Source organism: Monodelphis domestica, chromosome 4, assembly GCF_027887165.1.
Source record: "Monodelphis domestica isolate mMonDom1 chromosome 4, mMonDom1.pri, whole genome shotgun sequence".
Taxonomy (NCBI): domain Eukaryota; kingdom Metazoa; phylum Chordata; class Mammalia; order Didelphimorphia; family Didelphidae; genus Monodelphis; species Monodelphis domestica.
This window is the reverse complement of record NC_077230.1, coordinates 92,198,991-92,224,191: the sequence shown is the minus strand read 5'-3', so window position 1 is coordinate 92,224,191 and position 25,201 is coordinate 92,198,991. Positions and strand designations below refer to the sequence as shown.

General features: G+C 35.3%; 1 protein-coding gene across 17 annotated transcripts in view; it reads left to right on the top strand.

Annotated features, from left to right (window-relative positions):
* The window catches only part of LRCH3 (leucine rich repeats and calponin homology domain containing 3), a 162,279-nt gene that overhangs the window by 111,745 nt on the left and 25,333 nt on the right, over positions 1–25,201 (top strand). For 10 of the 17 annotated variants that reach the window (XM_056793602.1, XM_056793605.1, XM_007493837.3 and 7 more), the window contains 5 exons: positions 1,744–1,820; positions 11,479–11,530; positions 11,918–12,055; positions 13,492–13,539; positions 15,062–15,115. In XM_056793602.1, coding sequence (XP_056649580.1) covers positions 1,744–1,820; positions 11,479–11,530; positions 11,918–12,055; positions 13,492–13,539; positions 15,062–15,115 — 369 coding nt within the window. The remainder of the gene's footprint in view (positions 1–1,743; positions 1,821–11,478; positions 11,531–11,917; positions 12,056–13,491; positions 13,540–15,061; positions 15,116–25,201) is intronic. The other 7 variants (XM_056793606.1, XM_056793608.1, XM_056793601.1 and 4 more) reach the window with 1 other exon arrangement.

The following is a 25,201-nucleotide window of genomic DNA, read 5'->3' as shown; positions in this document are numbered from 1 at the left end:
CCACCTTACCCACTATGAGCTCCTACTGGGCTGCTGGGCAGAGGGGCGGATGATGTGAAAAATGTCATCAGGCACAGTAATGAGGGAAAGGGGAACAGCTTCCCCTGAGTCTTTCTACCTTTCTAGTAATGAACTATGGGGCGGAAAATGGGAGGCAGCTGCATGTCCACAAAAACTGCTCTGCATGCCATAGGTTCACCATCACTGTCCTAGTGTATATAAGGGTTGTAAGGAGTAAGAATAGGAATGGGTTATGAAGGGCTTTGAAGAGGATTTTATTTGATCCTAGAGGTAACAGAGTCACTGAAGTTTATTATAAAGGGATGAAAAAAACCTGACCTGCACTTTAGGAAGGTAATTTGGGCAGTTGTGTGGAAGATGAACTGGAATAGACTTTCACCAGGATGGTAGGAGGAATATGAGAGAAGAGAGTATATTTAAGAGAGATTATAAGGATAAAATTGACAAGCTTTGACAACAGATTGGAATCAAGGGTGACATCCTGGCTTGTGAACCTGGGTCATTGGGAGGATAGTAGTTCCCTCAGTAATAGGAAAATTTGGGAAATGGGAAATTTAGGGGAAAAGATAATGAGTTCAATTTTGGATATAATGAGTTTGAGATTAGTTCAGCAAGGAAATGAGGGCAGGATTGTTGGATTCTAGAATCATCAGTAGAGATGGTCATTAAATCCATGGGCACTAATGAGATTACCATATAAAGTAGAATAGAAGAAGAAGAGTAGAAAGCTCAGGACACAGTCCTTTGGATCACCCACAGCTAGTGAGTGTAAGCTGGATGAAGATTCAGCAAGGGAGACTGAAAAGGAGAAGTTAGATAAAAGAAGAACCAGGAGAGAGGAATGTCTTAAAAACCTGAAGAGAAGAGGCATATTTTTAACCAAGTTCCTGACTCCAAATCCAGTACTGCACACCAATCCAAATTGATTTCCCTGAAAAGTACAATTTCTCCAATGTTCTACCAAGTAAAAAGGGATTCATATAGGTAATGTGAGCCTATTATGTCAGTTGTCCAAAGACCAGTCTGAGTTTGGAAAATTCCATCACCATAAAGTTCACCACCAGGTAGTGAATTTTTTTATCTTCAGCAACTCGTGAAGAAGTCTGGTACAGTAGAATAGGTGACCTAGTAGATGGAACATTAGGCCTTGGGTCAGGAAGACCTGAGTTCATATATGGCCTCAGAAATTTACTACCTTTGTGACCTAGGTCAAGTTGCTTAACCTCTGTTCATCTCAATGTATTCAACACTAAAACTGGGTTGATAATTGCACTTATTTTACTGACTTGTGAGGGTCAGATGAGATATTTGTAAATCACTTATCGTAGTGTCTGGCACATAGTAGGTATGACAGAATTATAGTCTGAACTATAATGTAAGGAACACATGCTAATAAAATCATTGGTCCTCAGAGTATTAAAATAGGCATTAAGGCTAATCAATGGCTTGGCATAATGGATGGAGAACTGACTTCTGAGACAAGGAGACTCCAATAAGTCACAAATCCAGTCCAAATTAAAAAAGATCTTAGATTAGAATAATTCTAAAAAGTCAGTGTGATAAGATATAATCTGCAGGTTCTTCTAAGCTATTTAAAGTCTAAAAGACAAGATCAATAGAATAGTTTGGTAGTGAACAATGGAATTAAACTGTTACATCATTCATAGTTCAGAATTCTGGATATATTCACGAAGTTTTCTGTTTCTTCTTTATTTGGTTTAGAGTTCACCAGTAAAGCCAGTACCCATTAGAGATTTTCAAAGAACAGAAGACACAAGAAGATACCCTCATCAAAACAGGTATGAAAAATCACATCATGCTATTCATAATATAATGGTTAAATTGATGTTTTGACTAAATAAGACAGTTATAAAGAAGTGGTCGCTGATTATTATCCCTTAAGTTAAGAAAACTGTTAGCAGCGTTTAACATGTTTAATTGGAATATTAGTAAAAAGAGGGAAATGTGGAAGGGAAAGGTAAGGAGACTGCCTAGCCTACCCTAAATGCTAATCTGGTAAAATGAAGCTCAATCCCTGATAGAGTTCCAGTCTCCACATGGGAATCCTAGTCACTCACCAGCAAGCCAGGCAGGATCAAGGCAAAGTCCCAATACAGAAAAACTCTCGTGAGCCTCACTGAGGCAGCAGTGAACCCAGCAATAAAGTTCCCGACTCCAAGAAGCTCCATAGCCAAAAGCTGAAGCCTTGAAGCCAAAAACTCCAGTTGAAAGGCCCAAAGCTCCAAATCGAAGTCTGAAAGCCCCAAGGAGCCATCCTCCAAAGTCCAAAGGAGAAGATCCAAGAAGTAGAGACTCCAAAGGAGAAGATCCTTGGACAGAAAGTTCAGGACTTTTTTGTAGTCCTTTTTTCATGACACTTCTGTCACTTCCCCACTTTATGGGAACCAATTGCAGTCTTTCAATTTGCCTAGCACTGCCAGGGTGTGGAGTTGGAAGTGACCTCTAGAGTTGTCACCTATTCTAGCAGGTGAACTTGTGAACTCTCATACTTAGTGACTGGTAAGGTACTAAGTAGAAGTACTTAAGTTTTTGACTGATTAATGTAACAGTTGCTGATTGATATACAAAGAGAGTTTGATTCACTTTTCACAATAATCTTTTGCTTCTAAATTAAAATTTAGTGACAAGAAATTAAACTATATTGAGTTAGAAAAAATTTAAGTTTAGATTTTTTAGAAAGATATTCAACAAAGGAAAAGAAGTGGTATTTCCTAGTTGAAAAGTTTTGAATAAAGCAATTCTGCCATATATTTTGTATCCTTTATGATTTCAGTTACTCTCATCTTAATATTTATTTAACCTATGACCATAAACAACCTCCAAAACAATATAAATAGTAATAAACAAAATCAACCCTAACATCAAGCCCATCCACCGCAACAGTACAACAATGAAATACCACTAAAATCCTGACCTGTATAAAAAATAACCCCAACAAAATCAAATAACTCAATAGCTGCACTTACCCCAACCTCCCCAGATATGAAATACCACACTAATTATATTAATAGGGCAAATAACAATATACTAAGAACTATAATATTTCCAATTCAAGTTTCAGGATATTCCATATATATACATATATATATAAAATGTAATTTATAGTTCAGTTATAGTTCAATTAACCTAATAATTTTTGTTAGCCTGATGCATTTTTCTTAGGTTAGAATTATGTATGTACATCTATAGATAATCCTATAATCTTTCAGCCAACATATGACCTATGTCATTTATTCAATATATATTCAAATAAATTTTTTTATTCCAAAATAAGATGTTCACCATTTTTATTGAATAATTAATTTGAAGGGGCAGGTGGGTAGCTCAGTGGATTGAGAGCCAGGCCTAGAGATGGGAGGTCCTAGGTTCAAATTTGGCCTCAGACCCTTCCCAGCTGTATGACTCTGGGCAAGTCATTTAATCCCCATTGCCTAACCCTTACCACTCTTCTGCCTTGGAACCAATACATAGTAATGATTCTGAGACGGAAGGTAAGGATTTTTAAAAATAATAATAATAGTAATTAATTTGAAGACTGTTGTAGATTAGCCTTAAATGAAATTTGGATCTCATAAAAATTTACTGAATACTTAAAAGTATAATAATGAAAGAAGATCTGCCTTAAACATATGTAGAGCTTATTTGTAGGCTATGGAGCTTAGGAGAAGCAAATACAAAATTTTATGCTCACTTTACATTTGGGAAACTGAGATATAAAATAATCATGTGCTCTTAGTGCTTTCCACTAATAACTTTTGTATTTAATGTGCTTCCAAAAATGTTTCCTTAGAGTTAGAAATATTCCTTTCATCTCAGAATTTCAAAAATTTATTATAAATTGACTAGAGGAAAGTTCCACAGCCTTTAGTTTTTTATTTCCATAATGTTTAGACCAAGCCAGACCAAAAATAGGACAAAACCAGAATTTAATTGAAATAAGAAACTCTCTGTCAGCACCTTCTCTTTAACCTAACATCTTAGCCCCAAGTTAGGCCTAGAGTCACTCAGCCAAAAAGAAAGTGAACATAATAGCATTATAATTCTTTTAAAGATCAAGATCTCATTTCCAAGGTAAATACATATAAGTAACTTATTTGAATGTAAAGAATGTCATTCACAATTGACAAATGTTCAAAGGATATAAACAAGCAGTTTTCAAAGAAGAATTCAAAGCTATCAAGAACTGTATGAAAAAAAAAACAAAAAAAAACAAACACTCCAAATCACTGATGATTAGAGAAATGCAAATAAAACAACTCTGAGATTCCACCTCAGTGACAGCTATTTGAAGGGAGAGGCTTGGATAGGACAGATAGATTAATGTACTATTGATAGTTTGGGATTTTTCCAGCCATTCTGGAAAGCATTATAAGTATTTAATTAGTACTTTTTGCTCTGGCAAAGAATTCAAAACTAAGGAGTACCCATTAATGTGGCATATGCATGTAAGGGAATGTTTATTACACTGTAAGAAATAACCAATCAAACTATTGATAGGAATGGCTCCACCCTCAAAAAAGAAGAAAAGTTGTATTTTTCATTGTAGTATTTAGAAAAAAAAAATTCAAAAGAGAATAGGAATTTCAGAAGGAAACACAGACAACCAGGAGAGCTTTAAAACATTTTGAATTGATTTAGTAAATTTTTTTTTTCAAACCCTTACCTTCCGTCTTTGAGTCAATACTGTATATTGGCTCCAAGGCAGAAGAGTGCTAAGGGCTAGGCAATGGGGGTCAAGTGACTTGCCCAGGGTCACATAGCTGGGAAGGGTCTGAGGCCAGATTTGAACCTAGGACCTCCCATCTCTAGGCCTGGCTCTCAATCCACTGAGCTATCCAGCTGCCCCCAATTTAGTAAAATTTTAAAATAATTTTGATTTTGAGAGAATACATTTTTTTTCAACAAAATTATATATCAAATTAAGCTGTCCTGGAGGCAGCTGGGTAGCTCAGTGGATTGAGAGCCAGGCCCAGAGATGGGAGGTCCTGGGTTCAAATCTTACCTCAGACACTTCCTAGCTGTGTGACCCTGTGTCTAAATGGAGATTTTGAACCTTTGGCTTCATTCTTCAGAAGTCCTTAGTATTTCCCAAAATTCCCTATAATCTCTCCTGTGTCTCCACATTGGCGAGATAACATTATTGGTATTTGACTGGCTTTAACTCCTCCCACACTCTCTTTGGCATGACGCAGCAATCATGGTGGTGTGGTAAGGTTTTTATTTTATATCCTCTTATTCCTTGATTTCTAGTGATCATTTAATAAACCTCCTTAAAATATAACATTTTTATTATTTGAGATTTAATTTTCATCTTTACAGTTTGGCAACCAGAAGGGATGAGAAAAACTCAATTTTTTTTTTAAAAGATAGCCTAGATTAAAAAAAAATTTTTAAGCCACATTTCTCCTGCCAAGACTTTTTGCCCACCCACCCCCCCCTCCCCACTCACCCTCACAAACTCTAAGAGAACTCAAACTCTCTTTGGAGCTGCTGCTTTTTTCTTTTCCTACTTTTTGCCCAGTTTCTTGCTCTCCCTACTGGCTTGGCTATTTTTAGCCGGGGGACTCTTGGTGGAGAAGAGATAAGCTGCTTCTCCTGATTCTGCTTGCTCCTGCTGCTAAATCCTAGCAGCTTGCTTCTACTCTTGCTCCTGCTGCCCGCTCCTGCCTCCTGGGTTATTCCAGGTATCCACTCCTGACCTTCTTGACCCCAATCATTCATCGGGCCCTGGCCCCAGCCCCAGGCTCCCAGCAACTCTGCTCTTGATCTCCGGCCTCCAACCCAGGTCACTTATCCAACCCCAGCCCCAGGTCCAAGGCTGCTGATAGCTGTCACTGTGTCTTCAAAATCACAAACCAACTGGTAAAAACTGGGGTGTTCTTTCCTTAGGAAACAATTAGACTCCTCATGTCAGGGGACCTTGGGAGGGGACTCGGAGAAGGAAGTTACTCTTCCAAATAGGAAGTTGATTACAAGGGTGGTGTACTCTATGAAAGAGTAGTACCTTGCCTATTTCAAACAACTTCTACCATTCATGAGTGCACTGATCCTTTCACTTATCTTGCCTGAAATTCAGGAGAGAATCAACTCTTTGCCATTATGGTCTGCCCCGTCTCTAAGATTCTAAGATTCATTCAATTTGGGGTTTCTTCACACTGTGCTCAGCAAGGAGTTCTCCTTCTCTATGGGAGATCCAAGAGTGCTGATGATAGGGATCTGAAAGGATAGAAAAAGGAACTTTAAAGAGTCTGGAGGTGAAATTTTAAGTCTTTTCAGACTGCATTGTTTTATGAAAGTTTCTGAATCTTATTGTATTTTGCTGATTGTTTTAATATTTTATTTTGTTTTAAGTTCATGTATTAATGTATTCAATACTATTCTGTTATACTGAATCAGTTTGTATTCTGTTGCTTTTTCTCTATAACTATAATGAAGAAATATTATTGAATAAGCCCATATAAAAACAGCTTTTTCTTCTATTTTGGCTTTGTAAATAGTCACATAGAGAATAGACTTCATCAAAACTGGTTACAATTGTATAACAACCTTTGGAAAATTTAATTAGTTAAATATCTCAAATTGATTTTAAGGGGTCTTCAAACATGAATTTTAGATTTTTTTTTTCTCAACTCTGACTGATCATTTTGCCTGCCTCTTAGTTATTTGTAACAAGAGGTAAGGTCCATGTTAGTAGCTGAAGTGAAGTACAATTATAGTCCCCACCTCCTCCCACATTTGTAAAAATGTGATTCAATGGGACATTATAGTCTCATACCAAAGGAACTGGGAAGTTGATCCCAGGGCATGGTACCCTTTGATGGCTCCCAAAAGAAAGACATCTCTCATTTGTAACTCCTCAGTTCACTTTAACCTTTAACCAGAATGATCTCTAGATTCTTGGTGACATTTTTAGACTCAACATCAATAGTACAGAGGTTTGGTCTTTTCTAGACTCCTCTGCCACATTTTTGTAATGATGGCAGTAATAGATTTTTAAAAAAAATATCTCAGCCAAGGTTGAAATATTGCTACACCTGAAACATTTGTGACAAGTATCCATTAGCTTCTAAGGTTTTTTTCTTTAAATGTCATCCAGCAGACTCATGTAAAATATGATAGTGGTTTTGTTTGCTATTGTCATTAAATGGGCTATTATAACTTTGGGGATTTTGATACTTTTTCAATGTGCATTGCATGCTGATCCACTATTCTTTATAAAGAACTGTTACTTTATAAAAATCATTTGCTTGCACTCACAGTGGATCATGGCCAGGTTTGAAAAAGAAAATGGATCTCATTTTTTGGGTGAGAAACCTTTGTATTCTACCTTTCCTTAGCTGACACAGTGAGTCAATGATTATAAGCTATATATTTTTTTATTTTTTAAACCTTTTATTAATGTTTTTGCTTGCATGTGCAATATGCTATTTCAGTTTTATTTTTTTCTCTCCCTTTTGTATTTGAAGCATATGTCACCAGTATTGAGATTTTTTTAACTTTTTTGATTTTGCAGTAATATAAGTTTAAAATACATTTGCTATAATGTCAATGCATACCCAAAAAGCTTTAGATTATAAAAATGATGCCATTGATTGTTTAAAAAAATTTCATGGGACTTTGCTTAATGATTCTGTCTGATTCCAGGAGAGGAGAATACAAAAAGAGTCATTGCACAATGCCAAAGAAGCACAAAGCTAAACTGCATAGTGCCAATCGAGTACAAGGTCAAAGAGACCAACCAATCCCAATGGGATTGATGAAATTTTGAGCCAAGACAAGAGGACTTGAACTTGTTTGGGGTTTGAGGTTGCAGCTATTTTGACATATGTCAAAGGCAGATCTTCCTTGTCCCACATTCTACCAAGTATCTCAAATTCAGCTCCTACTTGGCTCCTATAATCTAGTCCCTTTCTATCTTTCATAGTGTGGTAACTTCCTATAGCCTTGGCTTCAAATGAGTAAGTGAAATTTACTGCATTTTGTCCTATCAACCTGTGGGATAGAAATTACTTTAATTGGACCCTAATACAAAGGCCTGTTAGAAATTTATTAAATTGGGCCCTGATTCAAGCATCTATTATAGGTTTATTTTCCTTTACTTAAATTTTTTACACATAAGACTTTGATAGTCTATATTTTGTCCAGAAGTTATCTTTTCTCTTTTATTTGGCTTTTTTTTTTGTTTTTTGTTTCTCTTGCCGATTGATTCATACACCTCATAACTCAGCCATGAATTCCTAAGTGATCCCTGTGTTTTTCAACACCCTCTTCAGGAGGGAATGTATAATTATTCTAAAATGCAAAGTTTAAATTCCTTTTGAGAGTAATTTTAGGTTAAGAAACATGTTACCTCTCCGAATCCAGAAAGTGAACTGTTTGGAGAAGGCATCATTAAGATGTCTGCATAGACCACACACTTCACCAGAAGATCCAGAGTGAACTTTGGGATGTGGTGATTTGAACTGTGTGGGGTTGAATGCATTTGTTTTGTATGTATATGCTTATGCTGAAGGGGAATGCTCCCTAACTGGATTTTTGTCAATGTGCCTAGCAATCATTGGTTTTGTTCTCTTTTCCTCTTATCCTCAAATTATTATAATTTCAAAGTTGATATGTTTACAAAGCCCACTGGAGTAGGGGTTCCCAAACTACTCCACGGCACTCAGGCCACATATGGCCCCCTGAGGCCATGTATCCAGCCCCCACCTCACTTCCAAAAGGGGGCACCTCTTTCATTGGTGGTCAGTAAGAGTAGCATTGTATGTGGTGGTGCTACAAAATACAGCGTCACTCACATACAGTACTACTTCCAGTGACATAATCCTTTGCATGGCCTCTTAGAACGTGGTGCGGAGCAAAGGATTATGTGGCTGCACAATGGAAGATGTCAGCATGATGGACAGTGATCTGGGGGAGGGGATTCCGCACTGTTTATACTGCTCCCCCATTAGAGTTAGGTTGAGGTTTTTATAGTCCAGCCCTCCCAACAGTCTGAGGGACAGTGAACTGCCCCTATGTAAAAAGTTTGGGGACCCCTGCATTGGAGAGACTAGTCTTCTGTGGGTCTCAGTGGGGTATGTATAAATGGACATTTTGAACCTTTGACTTCATTCTTCAAAAGTCCTTAGTATTTTCCAAAATTCCTATAATCTCTCCTGCGTCTCCACATTGGCAAGATCATGATATTGGTATTTAACTGGCTGTAAATCCTCCCATGCTCTCTTTGGCATGATGCAGCAATCATGGTGGCATGATAAGGTGGGGATTTTGAAATGGCTAATCAGCCATGGGCACATGGTTTTTATTTTGTATCCTCTTTATTCCTTGATTTCTAATGATCATTTAATCAACCTCCTTAAAAATATAATATTTTTATTATTTGAGATTTAATTTTAATTTTTACACCTGGGCAACTCACTTGATCCCCATTGCCTATCCCTTACCACTCTTCTGCCTATTGATTCTAAGGTGGAAGGTAGGGGTTTTAAAAAAAAAAAATTAAACTGTCTTTCACATTTGACCTCAGCAGAATCACTTACTATATTTTCTCATTGGATGTCTTTTCTTTCTTCTTTTTTTAACTTTTACCTTCTGTCTTAGAAGCAATACTCTGTATCCAGTTCCAAGACAGAAAAGTGGTAAGGACTAGGCAACTGGAGTTAAGTAACTTGCTCAGGATCACACAAATGTCTGAGGTCAAATTTGAATTCAGGACCTGCCATCTCTAGGCCTGGCTCTCCAGTCCCTTGAGCCACCTAGGTGCCCCATTCTTTGGATTTCTTGCTCATTAATTAGTCTGATGCAAATTTGAAGTTTTTGCTGGAATGGGTATGCAGAAACTGGATGGTCTGTCCCTGCTCAGGCACCCATCTTGTCCAGAAAAAGAAATTCCACTCTCCATGATACATAAATATTTTTTTTTATAAATCCAATGTTATTTGTTATGACAAAAGTTTCTGACAGGTATTCATACTGAGTATATAAATTTTCATGCTTCTTGAGAGCATACAATTCCTTATCCGCCCTCAGAGTCATGCCTTCTGCTCTAATGGAATTTATAGTATAGATGGAGATACATTACAAATACTGCAAAAGACAATTTTTAAAAAGATTTAATGATTTATTGCCAAATCAGTGACATATATAGGTGTCATAAATTTTATATAAGAGCCAGATCACTTTATAATAGATTATTTTTCAGGGTTTCATGGAATAGAGAAGATTGAGACTGAAATATATTTCTTCATATTGCTACCTTACATATTAACAACTTAGGAAAGTAAGCCTTATTGGAGTTCAGAGAGTGGAAATTGGTATAGCCTTGGAGTCCTCATCACAGAAGGAAAAAAACTTGAGGTTGGAATCTTGGAACATGAAGGGAAGGGTACAGACATTTTACGCATGAGGAATAGTATGTTTGGCTCAAAATCAGTAGTCACTGTGTGTTAGAGACACACTGAGCACACTGAACCAGGAGGTTCACCAGAAAGTTCTTGAGGAGTGGGAGTAGTGAGTGACAAGATTAGATTGGATGAGACTAGCTCAGGGAGAACTGTTAAACCAAGCTAAGATATTGGAATCTTATCATGTATACATGGAGGGATCCATTGGAGACTTTTGGCAAGGGAATGACTTGATAAATGTGAAATAACCATGATTTGCTAATGGCTTAGTTATGGTTATGGTAGTTACATCCTAAATAGCATGTTGAAAACTAGAAAAAGGTTGATATTCAAGAATATTCTGCTTTCAGAAAAACTACAGGTTTACAGGAGACACATGCTAAAGGATAAGAAATCACTTATATAAGACTGCAATGTGAAAATAAGAATTTTCAAAATGCTTCAAATAAATCAAAATAACTGAATTTTTATATTTTACTGTTAATTAATATTCTTCTATGTGACAGTTATACTATTGAAAACCAGAGTAAGTTCACTAAGAGTCATTATCTTCAAAATAGTCTTATGTATAAAAAAGATCTTGATTTACATGAATCTCTGTGATTAATTCTGATAAAGTAAATAACTATTTGTGATGGAATAAATATAGCTAGCTAATTTTGGAAAAATTTACTTTAGATAACTATAAATATCTGTAGTAAGCTATATTTGTCCCAGTGGTATAAATGCTTGTTAGCGGACATCTTAATCAGTGATATCAAATCACCTGAAACATGAGTTAGTAGCATCAATTATTGCCTTAGCCTCATTTAATGATGAGCTCAGGTTTATAAAATGTAGTTACTTTTACAATACTGACTCGACTATTGTAGTCTACCACTGAGTATCTACTGGAAGGATATCTTTGCAATATATTAAAATTATTTATATATATGTGTGTATATATATATATGTATATATATATATATATATACACATCACTTGAATTCTATATTTATCTTGTTACCAAAAAGTGTTTCTTTCTTTTGATCAGGATTCCAGTTGAAGCATCTTATCTTCTATCATTATCACAGAGTCACAGTCAGGTAATTTGCTGAATGGTAGAGCTTTATTCTCAGGAAAAACTGTTTCTTTTGTATTATTTAACCAATTGCCATTGGCTTCTGGATATCTATAACCTTATTATCTGTTTTGTGAGCTCAAACAAGTTATCTAATGCAATGCTATGATTCTATGTGGAAACCCTAAAGTTAGACATCTATAGTTTCTAGCCCCTTCCAAACAGAAAATTAGCCTTTTCCCCTTGGATGATTTCAGTTCAAATTAACCAAAGGAAAACTATAGAAAAGATTGGGAATATACCTATTTAAGGAATAGTAGACAGAGAAAAAGATTGCCTTTGTTAGCTGTTTCTTATTTCCTATCATGAATTAAGCTTAAGGGAAATAACAATGTTTTTATAACTTTCACAGACAGACACAGAATTTCACCGAAGACGAGACCAGTTAGAGCGTACACGGAAAGAAGCACAACTTGCTGCTCTGCAGTATGAAGAAGAGAAAATAAGGACTAAACAAATACAAAGAGATGCTGTTCTGGACTTTGTCAAGGTGAAATATTTTAACCAGTATTCAGAATTTTACCCAGAAAATGTATTCTGAAGTACAGAAATATGTTTTTCTGATATTCTTTGTGTAGATTGTCTTATATTGGTATTTTATTGAATTAATTTATTTTTATCTTTCCCCTAATTAAATGTAATTAGGCTGAAAATATTGATTAATAGTGATTTGTGGTTCTATAAAAAAGAATTTTAAAATCTAACATCACTTTGATTTTTATTTTTCTCCCCAATTATTTTTGTTTTTTGGATTTTTTTAAAGCATTTTTTAGTTCTAAATTTAGTTCCATTTTTGAATTCCAAATTCTCTTGTTCCATTTATCCCCTCCCTCATTTCTACCTCCTCTTTTCCTTTCCCTTTCTCTCTCTCTCCTTCCTTTCCTTCTTTTATTCCCTGCCTCTCCTTCCCTTCCCTCACTATATTCTCTACTAAACCTAAAATATAAACAACTTTTCTCTCAGTACAATTCTGTCCATCTTCATGGGTGTGAGAATGAATGATTTAAAATATTTTTATACTTGATAGCTAATTATGCCTTTTAGATTTTAACCAAGCTGTACACTAAACACATTTTAAGTGTTTATTCATATTCATTCAGAAACTATGATATCATAAAACTGTATAGAAATTGATAATATGTACTTAACATCACCTTTCTATGTTATGTATGTATAGCACCTAAAATCTTTATACTAGTCAGCTTGGTGTTCCAGTGCATAAAGCTTCAAATACTTAGTGGCTATGTGACCTTGGGCAGGTCACTTAGCCTCTATTTGCCTTACTTTCTCAACTATAAAATGGATGATAATCATAGCCACTAGCTCTCTATCTGCTGTGCCATGTGCCTAGCACCTTATGTATAATATTGATTTAATATGTGTCTTGGGGTGAAAGAATGAATGATTGACTGAGAAGAGAAGAAAGGACCAACAGTAAATATGAGGTGTTGTCCCTAATGCAGTTGGAAATACAAGGCAGGATTATAAAGTGTGACTGGAGTTGCATTTGTAGAGACAACGAGAGCATAATTGTTTTAAGGGAACAAATGTGGCAAAAGAAGAACATAACTATGACTATGGTTATGAATCTTTATTCGCCTATTTTTAATTTCAAATGTCTAAATATAATAGTACTGGTTCGATTTCCCCTTTTTCAATTACAAGACCCTAAGGACAAGGGCTTCAGATAGATTTATGTTGTAATGCTTGAATCCTGCTGGCATAGTGCCTTATGCATAGTAGGTGCTTAATAAAATCATGTGTATTTTTAAAAAACAGTCCCATGGTTTCATTGATATAGGAAAATCCCCATCAGAAAACTTCCCCTAACAATGCATATACTCCAAAATAAATGCTTTATAATAATGATCAGAATTTTACTTTTGTCATTTATTTAGTCCTAACAAGTTCTGTCTATATTTATAGCAAAAAGCATCACAGAGTCCACAGAAACAAAACCTTCCTGATAGTGAGGTAAGAGAGTAAGATTGTATCATGACTTTATCTTTAAAATTTAATATCTTTCAAAGTATGGGGTCTAGTGTTATTAACTTTTCTCTTATCAAAACATTGCCATTTTTCCTTTATCTTAGAATTTCACTTGTTCTGCCTTTGCTTCTGTGTGATTTTTTTTAGCATGTACTGTCTTTCTGTTACTGATTATATACCCTGTTTACAAATTAATGTTTCAATATCAAATAGACTATTTACTTTATAGGTTCATGTGTACAATTCCCTGACCTTATAAAGAAATTACACAATTGCTTTTACCTAATTTTCCTTCTAAGATGATTAAAACTTGCATTTGTTTTATAAGTAACTTATTCCCTCTATATTGCTACCTTATCATTTCCACTATATGATTCTCATCCTTTCAAAATTTTGTGTGAAAATGTGTCAGGTAACAAAAACAAGTTCCAGTTTGTACTTTACTTTGGCAAGTTATTTATTTAGGTGAAAGTGGGTTACACACTTAATGCTTGTTGAATATTTGTAACTGTTAGCTTAAATACAGAATATATTTTAAAAATTAGACTCAGATTTGCTTGGAAATTTGTTTTTCAGTCAAATAATTATCCATTTATGCCTAGTGTTGTGTGTAGAGAAGCATCTTTGGAATCTGAATTTTAAGCCTTTCTTTAACACATTCTAGATTTCTGTCAAAGGACACTGTTGGTGACCCGGGGAATTCTCTTAAATTATGGATGAATCACTGGTCTACATTGATGAAAAAAGTTCCATAGAATAATGAATTAGAGGGCCAGACCAAAAAAAAAAGTTGTTGTTTTAATTGGGTACATGAACATTATTTCATTTGGTTCTTTATATTCAGGCCTTTGGGTTGGCAGAATATCTGAAAGAGAACACAGTTATCAATCCATTAGAATTTTTGAAGTCCTTGTAATCCTTATTTTTCTTTCTTCCCTAAAAGATTTTCTTCTTTCTTGATTAACATTCATAAATCATCTTGACAAAATCAAAAGAAGAAAATGCCTGGAATTTTAATTTTCAAATGTATTTGTCCTAAGGGTTTGACCACTTCACTCCTACAATCCTGAATTTCCTTTGAGAAACTTAAAGAATAGGCACCTAAACTTACCATGAGTAGGCTGAGGTTTCTTCCTGGTTTTCCCTCTTCCTCACCAAATGGGCATGAAAATGTGATTACTCTGGTCCTGCTTCCTCTTCTGCATAATGTGAATTGCCTTATTGCTGCTTGCTCCCAAGGAATTTTAGGTGGCATATAAATTGTTTTCATATAGTAATATTCACCAAGTGAAGACAAAGTATTCGTGACACAGAGTAAGCTTTTAATAAATGCTTGTTGATTGATACGAATGGAATTCCAAGGCAGTATGAATGTGGCACTTTGCTAGCAATCTTCTCATTACTTCTTATATTAATGTCTTCTCCCGAAATGTTTATATTTGTATATTATATCTTCTGCCCTTACCGTGTATTGTTGACATTACTTCATTTTTTCCCCCTTCCCTAGTGTCCCTTTCCATCCAGAAGGTCTCAGCACACTGATGATAGTGCCTTGTTAGTGGTAAGAACTCTGCACGAATTACAATTTTTACACTGCTGAGTTTAGAGAGCATAGATTGTCATGAAAGTACACTTCCCTCAGAAATATTCCATATAACATAAAACATGATGGCCTTCAAAGTAAAAAAAAGTTTTCCAAAGAGCTATAACTTTTTACTTCTATCACCATTCAGCTTAAACTGAATGTACTACAGCCAGGGTAACAAATAATCTTTTCACTCTCTAAAAGTTAACAATTTAAATTTGAAACTGAATAATTCCATTCTTGAATGTTGTTGGTTTCTAAATATATACATACTTATCTTATTATTATTTGGACATTCATTTTTTAGCCATCTGTTTTGACTAAATTACATTTTTGACATGTAGTTAAATCATAAAATTAGATATCTGCCAACTTGTTCTTAAAAACCCGAGAAATGCTGATAATAATTCTCTTGTTTTATAATTCTTAATATGTGGACTGGAAATCCAGTTTACCTCTTAAATCATTAAGATTAATGTTTCCCTTTATTGCCAGTTTTATCATAAAAAAATAGCTTAATCTTCAATAAAGGTCATGAAATCATCACTTTTCTATACTTTATGAATAGGAACCTATTACAAAATATCTGTCATGTTTTATGTTATCTTATTTTTTGCCCTATTTTTTAAATATAGCACTTTAGAAATCTGGTAACTTGTAGCAGTTCCCTATCCCCTTTTACTTTTCAAAGCAATGCTTGATTCATCTTTCTGGCCCTGCATGAAGTGACTGCATGCTTAAGTTTGAAATTCTTGTTACATTTCTCTACCATTGTCAGAATTTCTGTGTGTTCTGCAACCATCGTCAAGTTCAGTTTGAGAAAACCGGAAGATATTGTAGACTTCTCTGAAATTTTACTAAAGTTTCCTTGGGAGTTTTCATTTGATATTTCTGACACCAAAATTAATTACCTTTTTCATTGAAACGATAGCAAATAGAGAACTAATAAATCACAAAAGTTGGGCTTTCAAGTTCATTGGACCTCATACCTATCATGTTTTATCTTATATAATGGAATTCAAAAAACTCAATACAAATTATTTTTAAGTTGTTGATAGTTTAGTTATGGATTAAAATAAATAACTTATTTAACTGGGGGTCTTTGAAAAGAAAATCCCAGGGTGGTGATTGGACAAAGTTAATGGGTAACCCAATTTCAATAATATTAATAATAATAATAATAGCTAATATTCATGTTGTGCTTTAAGGTTTGCAAAGCACTTATTATTTCATTTGATCTGTACCCTGCAAAGTAGACTCTGCTATTACTCCTTTTTTCAGATAAGGTAACTTAAACTAAAAAGTAACATACTGCTAGTAAGAGTCTGAAGCAGAACTTGAACTTGAGTCTTCCTAGCTCCACATTACTGTGTGGAGTACATACCATGTAACTGCTGCTCCCTCAGTATTGTGCAGTTTAAACCATATGACATATTTCTCTAATTCCTAAGAATGTATTTTTCTTGCATTTTAAAAGTCATCTGGAATTCCTAAACTAAGCTAATCAGAAAATCTTTTAACCTCAGAATTAGATTGGCCTCTGATAAAGACTCTGCTCAGTCCCTTATTTTTACTTTACTGACTGTAGCTAAGATACCATGGAGTATATAGAGGGTGGCGTTAGTCCACCTTTTCTTGTCTTAACACCTCCCATTCCATCCAGTAACTTCTTGATGCTCTTAGTATCCCGCCATATGAAGTAGTGATTCTGATAAACTACTTTGCACTACCAGTCATTGTGAATATCTTGTTGGATAATAAGAATATGTCTGTGAATAAATATCAGAATGACACAGAATTCCTAAGAAACTTGTCATTTCGCCCTTTAAGGCCCAAAGCATATAACCAGACATAGAGAAATGTTTATTTTAGTTAATTTTTTTGTTTTTACAATGTGTTGAACTATCCCAACAGAATGGACAGGTTGTGATACAAAGTAAATATATATGCTTTCTTCCCTCAACAAATTTATAAAATAGTGTGTACCAAAAGTCTTAATGAGTTTTAAGCTTTCAGAGTTTGATTCTTAAAACTACACTAAAACTTTGGGAAGACAAAATTTCCATATGTACCTAGGGAGACAAATCATTATGTATAAAACAACTAACTGCAAAACTTTGATATTGAGGGAAAATGAAATAGGAATTAAAAGATGGGAGAAATCAGTGTGGGCTAAATTAGTAGGAAGTTTTGTGGAGAAAAGTAGATTTTTGAGCTTAGTCCTGAAGAATAATTATGATTTAGAGAGGTGGCGGAATGGGAGTAGTTTAGGAATAGGAAAAACAGAATTGAAAATAAGCACCAGGGTATATAGATGATAGTAAGGAGACCTGCCTGATTGCAACAGAAGGTAATAATCTACATATGTGAGGAAAAGTTCCTGAAATAGGATAGTGATATAGGAATTAAAGGACAGATGGATGTGAGATATCTTTTGAAGAAAGAAGGAGATTTACAACATTAAATGCCAAGTATGAAGGAGGAAGATAAATCTAGGTGATGTTCCAGCTTATGTGACTGGCAAGAATGAAATGTAGGCAAAAAATGAAACAAATGAATGAGCTAAGCCAAATGAGATAGAAAAAAGCTAATAATAATATCAAATGAAGCTTTTTTGGTGTCTTAATATTTGCACTTGTATTATCTCATTTGAGATTATGACTAATTACAAAGAAGGTAGAACTGTACAACTCTGATTTTACTTTTTTTTCTCTTAAAATTGAATCTTATTTGAAATGGATAGGGAAAAAACAAAATACGTAAGGGTTAAGTGACAATAAGAAATCCTCTAGTTACTTTTTGAGTTCAAAATTCCAGGGCAAGGAATATGATTACTGAGCAGCTGTCAGTGATTCTTAGATGAGGAGTAGGTGAAGTAGCCCAAAATTAGAATAAAGCAAATGTCCTTATTTTCAAAAACGAAAAAGAGAATAGTGTACAAACTGTGGACCATTAAATTTGACTTGCTTAATGTGTGTGTGTGTGTGTGTGTGTGTGTGTGTGTGTGTGTACACACACATATGTTTATAAATGGCTTGATGGTGCTCTGAGTCTGCAGCCAGGAAGACCTGAGTTTAAATCTGGCCTCAAATACTTTCTAGTAGCTATGTAATCTTGGACAAATCACTTAGCCCTTGTTTCCCTGTCTGTAAAATGGGATAATAACTCCTAAAGTCGTCATGAGGATCAAATGAGAGAATACTTGCAAAGCACTTAGTATACCACCTTGCACATATTATGTGCTTAATGAATGCTAGCTATTTTCATCATCATCATTATTATTTTGTATATATAAGTTGTTATAGATTCCCCCCACCTCAACTATTTGCTAATAAAATGTTTGAAAGTAAAATTGTGGAATGTAAAATTAAAAGGATAATTAGCCAACATCTAAAATAATAAAGGAGAATTCACAAAAAAAAAAGATGACATTAAAAACAGGTTATGACAAACTAACCTCATTTTCTTTTTTGACAAGATTACTTGAATGCTATCAAAGGAATATTGTAGATTTGGTTTACCTAAATTTTAGCAAAACAGTGGTCAGAATCTTTCATGCTGTTCATTTGGGAAATGCAGTATAGATGACTGTACTGTTAGATGGATTTGGAACTAGCTCTTCCTACCTACCTTTCCTTTCTTTTTTCATATTACTCTTTTTCACATGTTTTGTAGTCCCATCATAAGTTTCCTATGCACAGCTTTCCATCTCCTTTCTCCATAAGTTTGCACAATTGGTTCCTTATATCTAGAATGTTATCCCTCCTCTCCTCTACCTCATGGAATCCCTAGCTTCCTTTAATATACAGTTCAGCCCTCAGCCTCTGTTCTTTGAGCACAGCAGAGGAAGCCTCAGCCAGAAACTCATCATGTCTATTCTCAAGATGCAAGTAAGAAATCTTCCACTTTCATGGAAACCCCATTAATGAAGTTGATCTCTATACTATAAAAGTTCTCTTTTGAGCTGTGGTGTCGTCTTCCTTTTACTGTTATCCTTGAAGCCCTAGAGCTCTAAGACAATGATAAGGCCTGCTACCTGGGGAAAAGTATCTCAGAAGCTGTTGAGTACCTCAATATAAAACTATTGTCTTGACCGTGATTAGCAAGAAACTGAATTTGTGGAGCAGAAGATTGATGGCTGAAAATAAATCTAAATCTGGTACAAATGCCGAATTAGGAGTATCTGGCTGTAAGGCCAGAGCTGCCGATAAGGATTTCCCCTTATGTTGCCACATTCCTGATTTTGCAGGCAGTGAAGTCACTCTGAGAGTTCCAGCCTTCATTGTGATCAGCCCTAGTTCCCATGCTGGTAATAAGCTGGCTTTGCTGGAGTTCATGATCCTCCTTATTAGAGCAGCAAACTTCAGAGGCTATGATGGTTGAAACACAGGTCTACCACACCTGAAGAATGTGATTAAGCAGAAATATGGACAGAATGCCACCATTCTAGGAGAAGAGTGTGGTCTTTCTCTTAATGTAATGGAAGACAAAGATACTAGAGTTCCCAAAGAATGCTCTTGGTAAGGCTAACAATACTGATAAGATCTTGTATCACATAGATGTTGCTGCCTTGGAATTATAACAGTCTGGGAAATATGATTTGGATTTCAAGTCTCCTAGTAACCCCAACAAATATGTCTCCCTTAACACTGAATATGGGGACCTTTTTGAGACCTTCATCAAGACACCACATCCAGTGGTGAAGATCCATTTGATGGCAATGATTGGGAAGATTGGAAGAATTTCACCACTACTGCAGCCATTCAGGTAGTAGCGGGTGATCTCAGTGACTAATCCCACATATGTTGGGAAGGCTGTGAATGAAAAAGCCTGAAACTGCTGATTCTCAGAAATGAGGAAGAGCTGGATAGCAAGGCTAAATTTGTTGGAATATGGGCTTCAGAAACCCTCAGACCAAGTAAGTTCAGTGTCCAGGAATGCTCCAGAGCCAACAGGTACTAGTCCCCTGAGTAGAAGTCTACTGTCCTAAGAATGGGAAGCTCCAAGTTACAGAGCAGTTTTGGAGGGGAAGGCAGAGGAGCCTCTGCTACTTACCTCCCCTCTCACCTTCACCTCTGTAATGTTTTTACTGCTTTGGTAGGACTAACTCATGAGAGACTGTACCTGATCACTTGGCCACTCTGTTGGAAGATTTCACTTTTGTGATATACAAGTCATATACTTGTGATGTGGTCCCTTAGAAGCCAGATCCTCAGTAGTTTTTATATGCAGAATAAAAGTATTCAGGAACCCAACAGAAAAAAAAAGTACAGTTCAGATGCTACCTCCTACATGAGACCTTTCCTGATGCCCTTCAGTTATCATTACTCTCTCTCCTAAAATTATCTTGCATATATATTTTATATTTACTTGTTGTGGACATCTCCACCCCTCACCAAACTATATGTCTTCTAACATGGCAACTATGTATTTGGATGAATGTGAGAGTCTCCATGAACATGGATGGGGGAAAAAAATCATGTCTTTATTTTCACTAACCTCCAACTGAAACTCAGCATATCAAACAAGATAACATTTGTAAAGTGATTTGTAAACTTTAAGGCATTATTTCAATACTAGCTATTTTTATTAGTATATTTAAAAGTAAGAAAACATGTTAAGAGATTGAAAATTCTAGATAAAGCTGAGATAACTATGTGACTAACATCTTGAGGATATAAGAAGGTTCCAAGTATATAGGTCAAGGTTGGTTCTGGAAAGGAAATATCTTCTGAGGCTTCTGGGAATGATGAGAGGAGAGCTATGAGCTACTGATGTGTTGAAGTTGAGATGAGACTACATGAAAGAACTTACATTTGGATTATCTTGGGCTTCTCCAGAGTCTGAGGTTGACTTCTCCTCCTGATAAGGATGTTGTGAAAAGAGAGTTAGATGTGGAAAGGCAAACGGACTTAACAGAAAAAGACCGGATTAAATTAAAGGGAGAGAGAGAAATAAAACTTCTTAGATACCGAGGGATAAAGAGGTAATAAATTAAGAGTGCCAACATTACTGTCACTGTGGGGAACACTGTTCTGATAGCAGATATAATAATAATAATTCTCTGAGACTAATGAAAGTAAAAGATATCATGAACTGGAAGGGCCTACATGAACTAATATGGAGTGAAATAAGCAGAAGCAGGAGAACATTATACACAGTAACTGAAACATTGTGGATGATCAGATGTGATTGACTTGGTCACTAAAAGCAATGCAGTGATCCATGACAGTTCTGTGGGACTCAGGAGAAAGAATTATGGGAGTAAAAGTCCAAAAGAAAATAGACCATTTATCACTTGTTTATATGGGTAAATGATTTAGGATTTTGGTTTTAAAAGATTATTACAAAAATGAATAATATGTAAATAACATTTAAGTGATTTTATATATATATTATATATACAGTGAAATTGATTGTCAACTCCTGGAGGGGGAGGGAGAAAACAAGAGTCCTGTAACCATGGGAAAATTTTTTTAAATCAAATTTTTAAAAAAGATATCTTTTTTCCCCCCAGAAGCAGACTTGCTGATACAGAAATTAGTTCAGGCTTCAAGACCAGGCCTTAATCAAACAATAGGTGTTTTGGGGAAGAGACATGACTGAATTATTTAGCATGTTCTAATGCCTCTTTCACACAGGAAATGCTGAATCTGGACCTGTACTTACTGTTTCTAATCAGAAATGGATACACTAAACCTTAGGAATGTCGAAAGTTTTATAGGGCTTCTAAAGTTTTTAAAGTAATGGTGTGACTTACTGCTGGTCAAGTGATTGTTAAATCATTCTGGAAAGAGCTGCTTTTTATATTCTCACCTTTTCCCATAACCTCTCTTAATTTTCTTAGGTTGATAAAAATGTAGCTGTTTTAGCTTGGAAAAGAAGAGATTTAGGATGAGGTCATTCATGGTGGTTGTCTTAAAGTATCTGAAATTCTGTTGAGTAGAAGTCAACTTCTATCACTTGGTCATAGCAAACAGAACCAGGAGCACTAGTTGGAATGGAAGTTGATTTAAGCTCCATATAAGGAAAAACTTCTTTAAAATTATAGTGAAGAGAGTGAAATGGGTTATGATAAAGAATGACTGAAGTTCTTCCAAGTGGATGCTTTTCAGGGATATAGAGAAGATTACTGCTAGAGGGAGGGATTGGACTAAATTACATCTAAAGTCCTTGCGTGATCATCTCTCATTCTTAAAGCAGAGGCTAAAGTCAGGCTATCAGTGTTGTACGAAAGGAAATTCAAACTTCTTGGCAAATTAGACTTGACCAATAAGTGGCCTTCAAACTTAAAGATTCTTTGGTTTTGTCATAGGAATAACTTGTGAAATAGCATAAACAAATCTTTATGAACTAGTATGAAGTGAAGAATATGAATGGAAGAGTTTTGATTAAGTAAAAGTGAGGGAAGAACATTTCAGTGGCATGAACAAAAGCAAAGAATCAAGAAAACACCAGGTTTTTGGCCCAAGCGTAAAGCTAAAGAATATCTCAAACATCAAACTAAAGTATTTGGGTTTTATTTTATAGGCAGAAGAATTCTATGAAGGTTTTTGAGCAGAAAGACAGCATGATATAATGGATAGGCTTCAAAGTCTTGGATTCAGATTTGACACATTCTGTTTGACAATGGGCAGATTGCTGCTCAGTGCCCTGGGCAACTCTCTAAAGCTATGTTTTAGAACTGATACTGACTCTCATTGGTAGAAGGAAATTCCCTATCATATTGTACCAATGAAAATGTAAGTCCTGTAGTTTTCTTTTTTTAACATAATGAGAAGTTTCTTTATAGTGACTAGAACATTAACTCCAGTGTTTGGTAGACTTAGATTCAAGTTCTACCTAATCCACACACTTGGCTGTATGACCTTGGCTTGGTAATTATCACTTTTCAGTGTCCCAGACTTTTCTTTAAAACCAAACAATTACAAAACAACTGTTGATCTGCCTTGTTAGAGGGCATTCCCTTACTGGATCTTTGGGCTGTACTAATAACAGGTAGCTAGAGTGCATAGTGGATAAAGTGTCAGGCCTGGAATAAAAAAAAATGAGTCCAATTCTGACCTCAAATACTTTTACATAACTGTTTGCCTCAGTTTCCTTATCAGTAAAATGAACTGCAAATGGAAATGGCAAACCACTCCCAAATGGGATCACAAAGAATCAGAAACAACTGAGCAATATACCAATGAAACCACAAATCTATACCCCCAAATTAGAAAGCTTAGTAGATTTTTGCTAAACAGTAAAATTCCATCTAGTGACTCAACAAAGAACCTCTGGCGGAAAAACGTTTCTGATTCATGCTACAAATGAAGTTTTGGTTTTGCCTAAACATCTAACACTAGTAGCTAGCATTTATGTAGTGCTATTAAATTATTTGCCCTAGAATCATTATTTCTAAAATATATTATTATTTCAGTTTTTCAGTGATATTGGAAACTACATTTATAAATTCTAGAGCAGACCTTTAATCTGTAGAACTTCATTCAGAAGCCTGGCTTCATTTCTTCCTACCTACTTTTCCATTGTTCAAGGAATAGCAAACAGTGTGGTTTGACAGAAGAGTAGCTCTAGCATATAGCTCTAGCATGCAACTCTTCTAAGATTTAGAAATTCTAAGCTCTCCACCATTTTTTTGAAACCTAGTCAGTCTGAACTACTTACAATTCTGAACACAAATTACACTCTGGGTTCTGCCTGTTATTTGACTTTTTAATATACATTTGTTGTTTGTCTTTGAAGGCATTCATTCAACAAAAAAATGTTTTGCCTTTGCATCTTTCCTCATGACATTCCTTCTGCTTAGAATGTCCCCTATTCTCATCTGTACTGTTACTGTTTTGTTGTAACTGTACTGTTACAATTTTATTCCTTAAGAATCCTCTCAAATGCTCATCTCTCCTTAATGCCTTCCTCAACAAAAAATGATTCCTCTTTCTTGATAATACTCAATTATACCATTCATATACATAATTTTTTTATTGTGGATATTTGTTTTATAGTTAAGAATGTAATTTCCTGGAGGGTGGGAACTGTATTCATTATATGATACCTGACACATAAACACTCAAATATTTATTGATTGTATCTGATTTTTTAAGTTTATTTAGAATTTAGAATATTTTTCCATGGTTACATGATTCATGATCTTTCCCCCCCCTCCTTCAATCCCCCTCCCATAGCCAATGAGCAATTCCACTGGGTTTTATGTGTATCATTGATCAAGACCTATTTCTGTATTGTTAATATTTGCACTAGAGTAACCATTTAGAGTCTACATCCCCAATCATATCCCCATCAAACCATGTGTTCAAGCAGTTGTTTTTCTTCTGTGTTTCTACTCCCATAGTTCTTTTTCTGGTTGTGGATAATGTTCTTTCTCATAAGTCCCTCAGAATTGTCCTGTTGCTAGTAGAGAAGTCTATTATATACAATTATGCCACAGTGTATCGGTCTCTGTGTATAATGTTCTCCTAGTTCTGCTCCTCTCACTCTGATTCAATTCCTGGAGGTTGTTCCAGTTCACATGGAATTCCTCCAGTTATTATTCCTTTTAGCACAATAGTATTCCATCACCAATATATACCACAATTTTTTCGGCCATTTAGAGTCTACATCCCCAGTCATATCCCCTTCAACCCATGTAATCAAGCAGTTGTTTTTCTTCTGTGTTTCTACTCCCACAATTTTTCCTCTGAATGTGGATAGTGTTCTTTTTCGTAAATCTCTCCAAGTTGTTCAGGATCACTGCATTTCCACTAATGCAGAAGTCCATTACACTCAATTGTACCACACTGTATGGGTCTCTGTACAATGTTCTCCTCTCACTCTGCATCAATTCCTAGAGGTCGTTCCCGTTCACATGGAATTCCTCCAGTTCATTATTCCTTTGATCATAATAGTATTCCATCAGCAACATATATACCACAATTTGTTCAGCCATTCCCCAATTGGAGGGCAATCCCTCATTTTCCAATTTTTTGCCACCACAAAAATAAATATAATATATACTATATTATATAAATATATACTATAAATATATATACTAAATATATACTA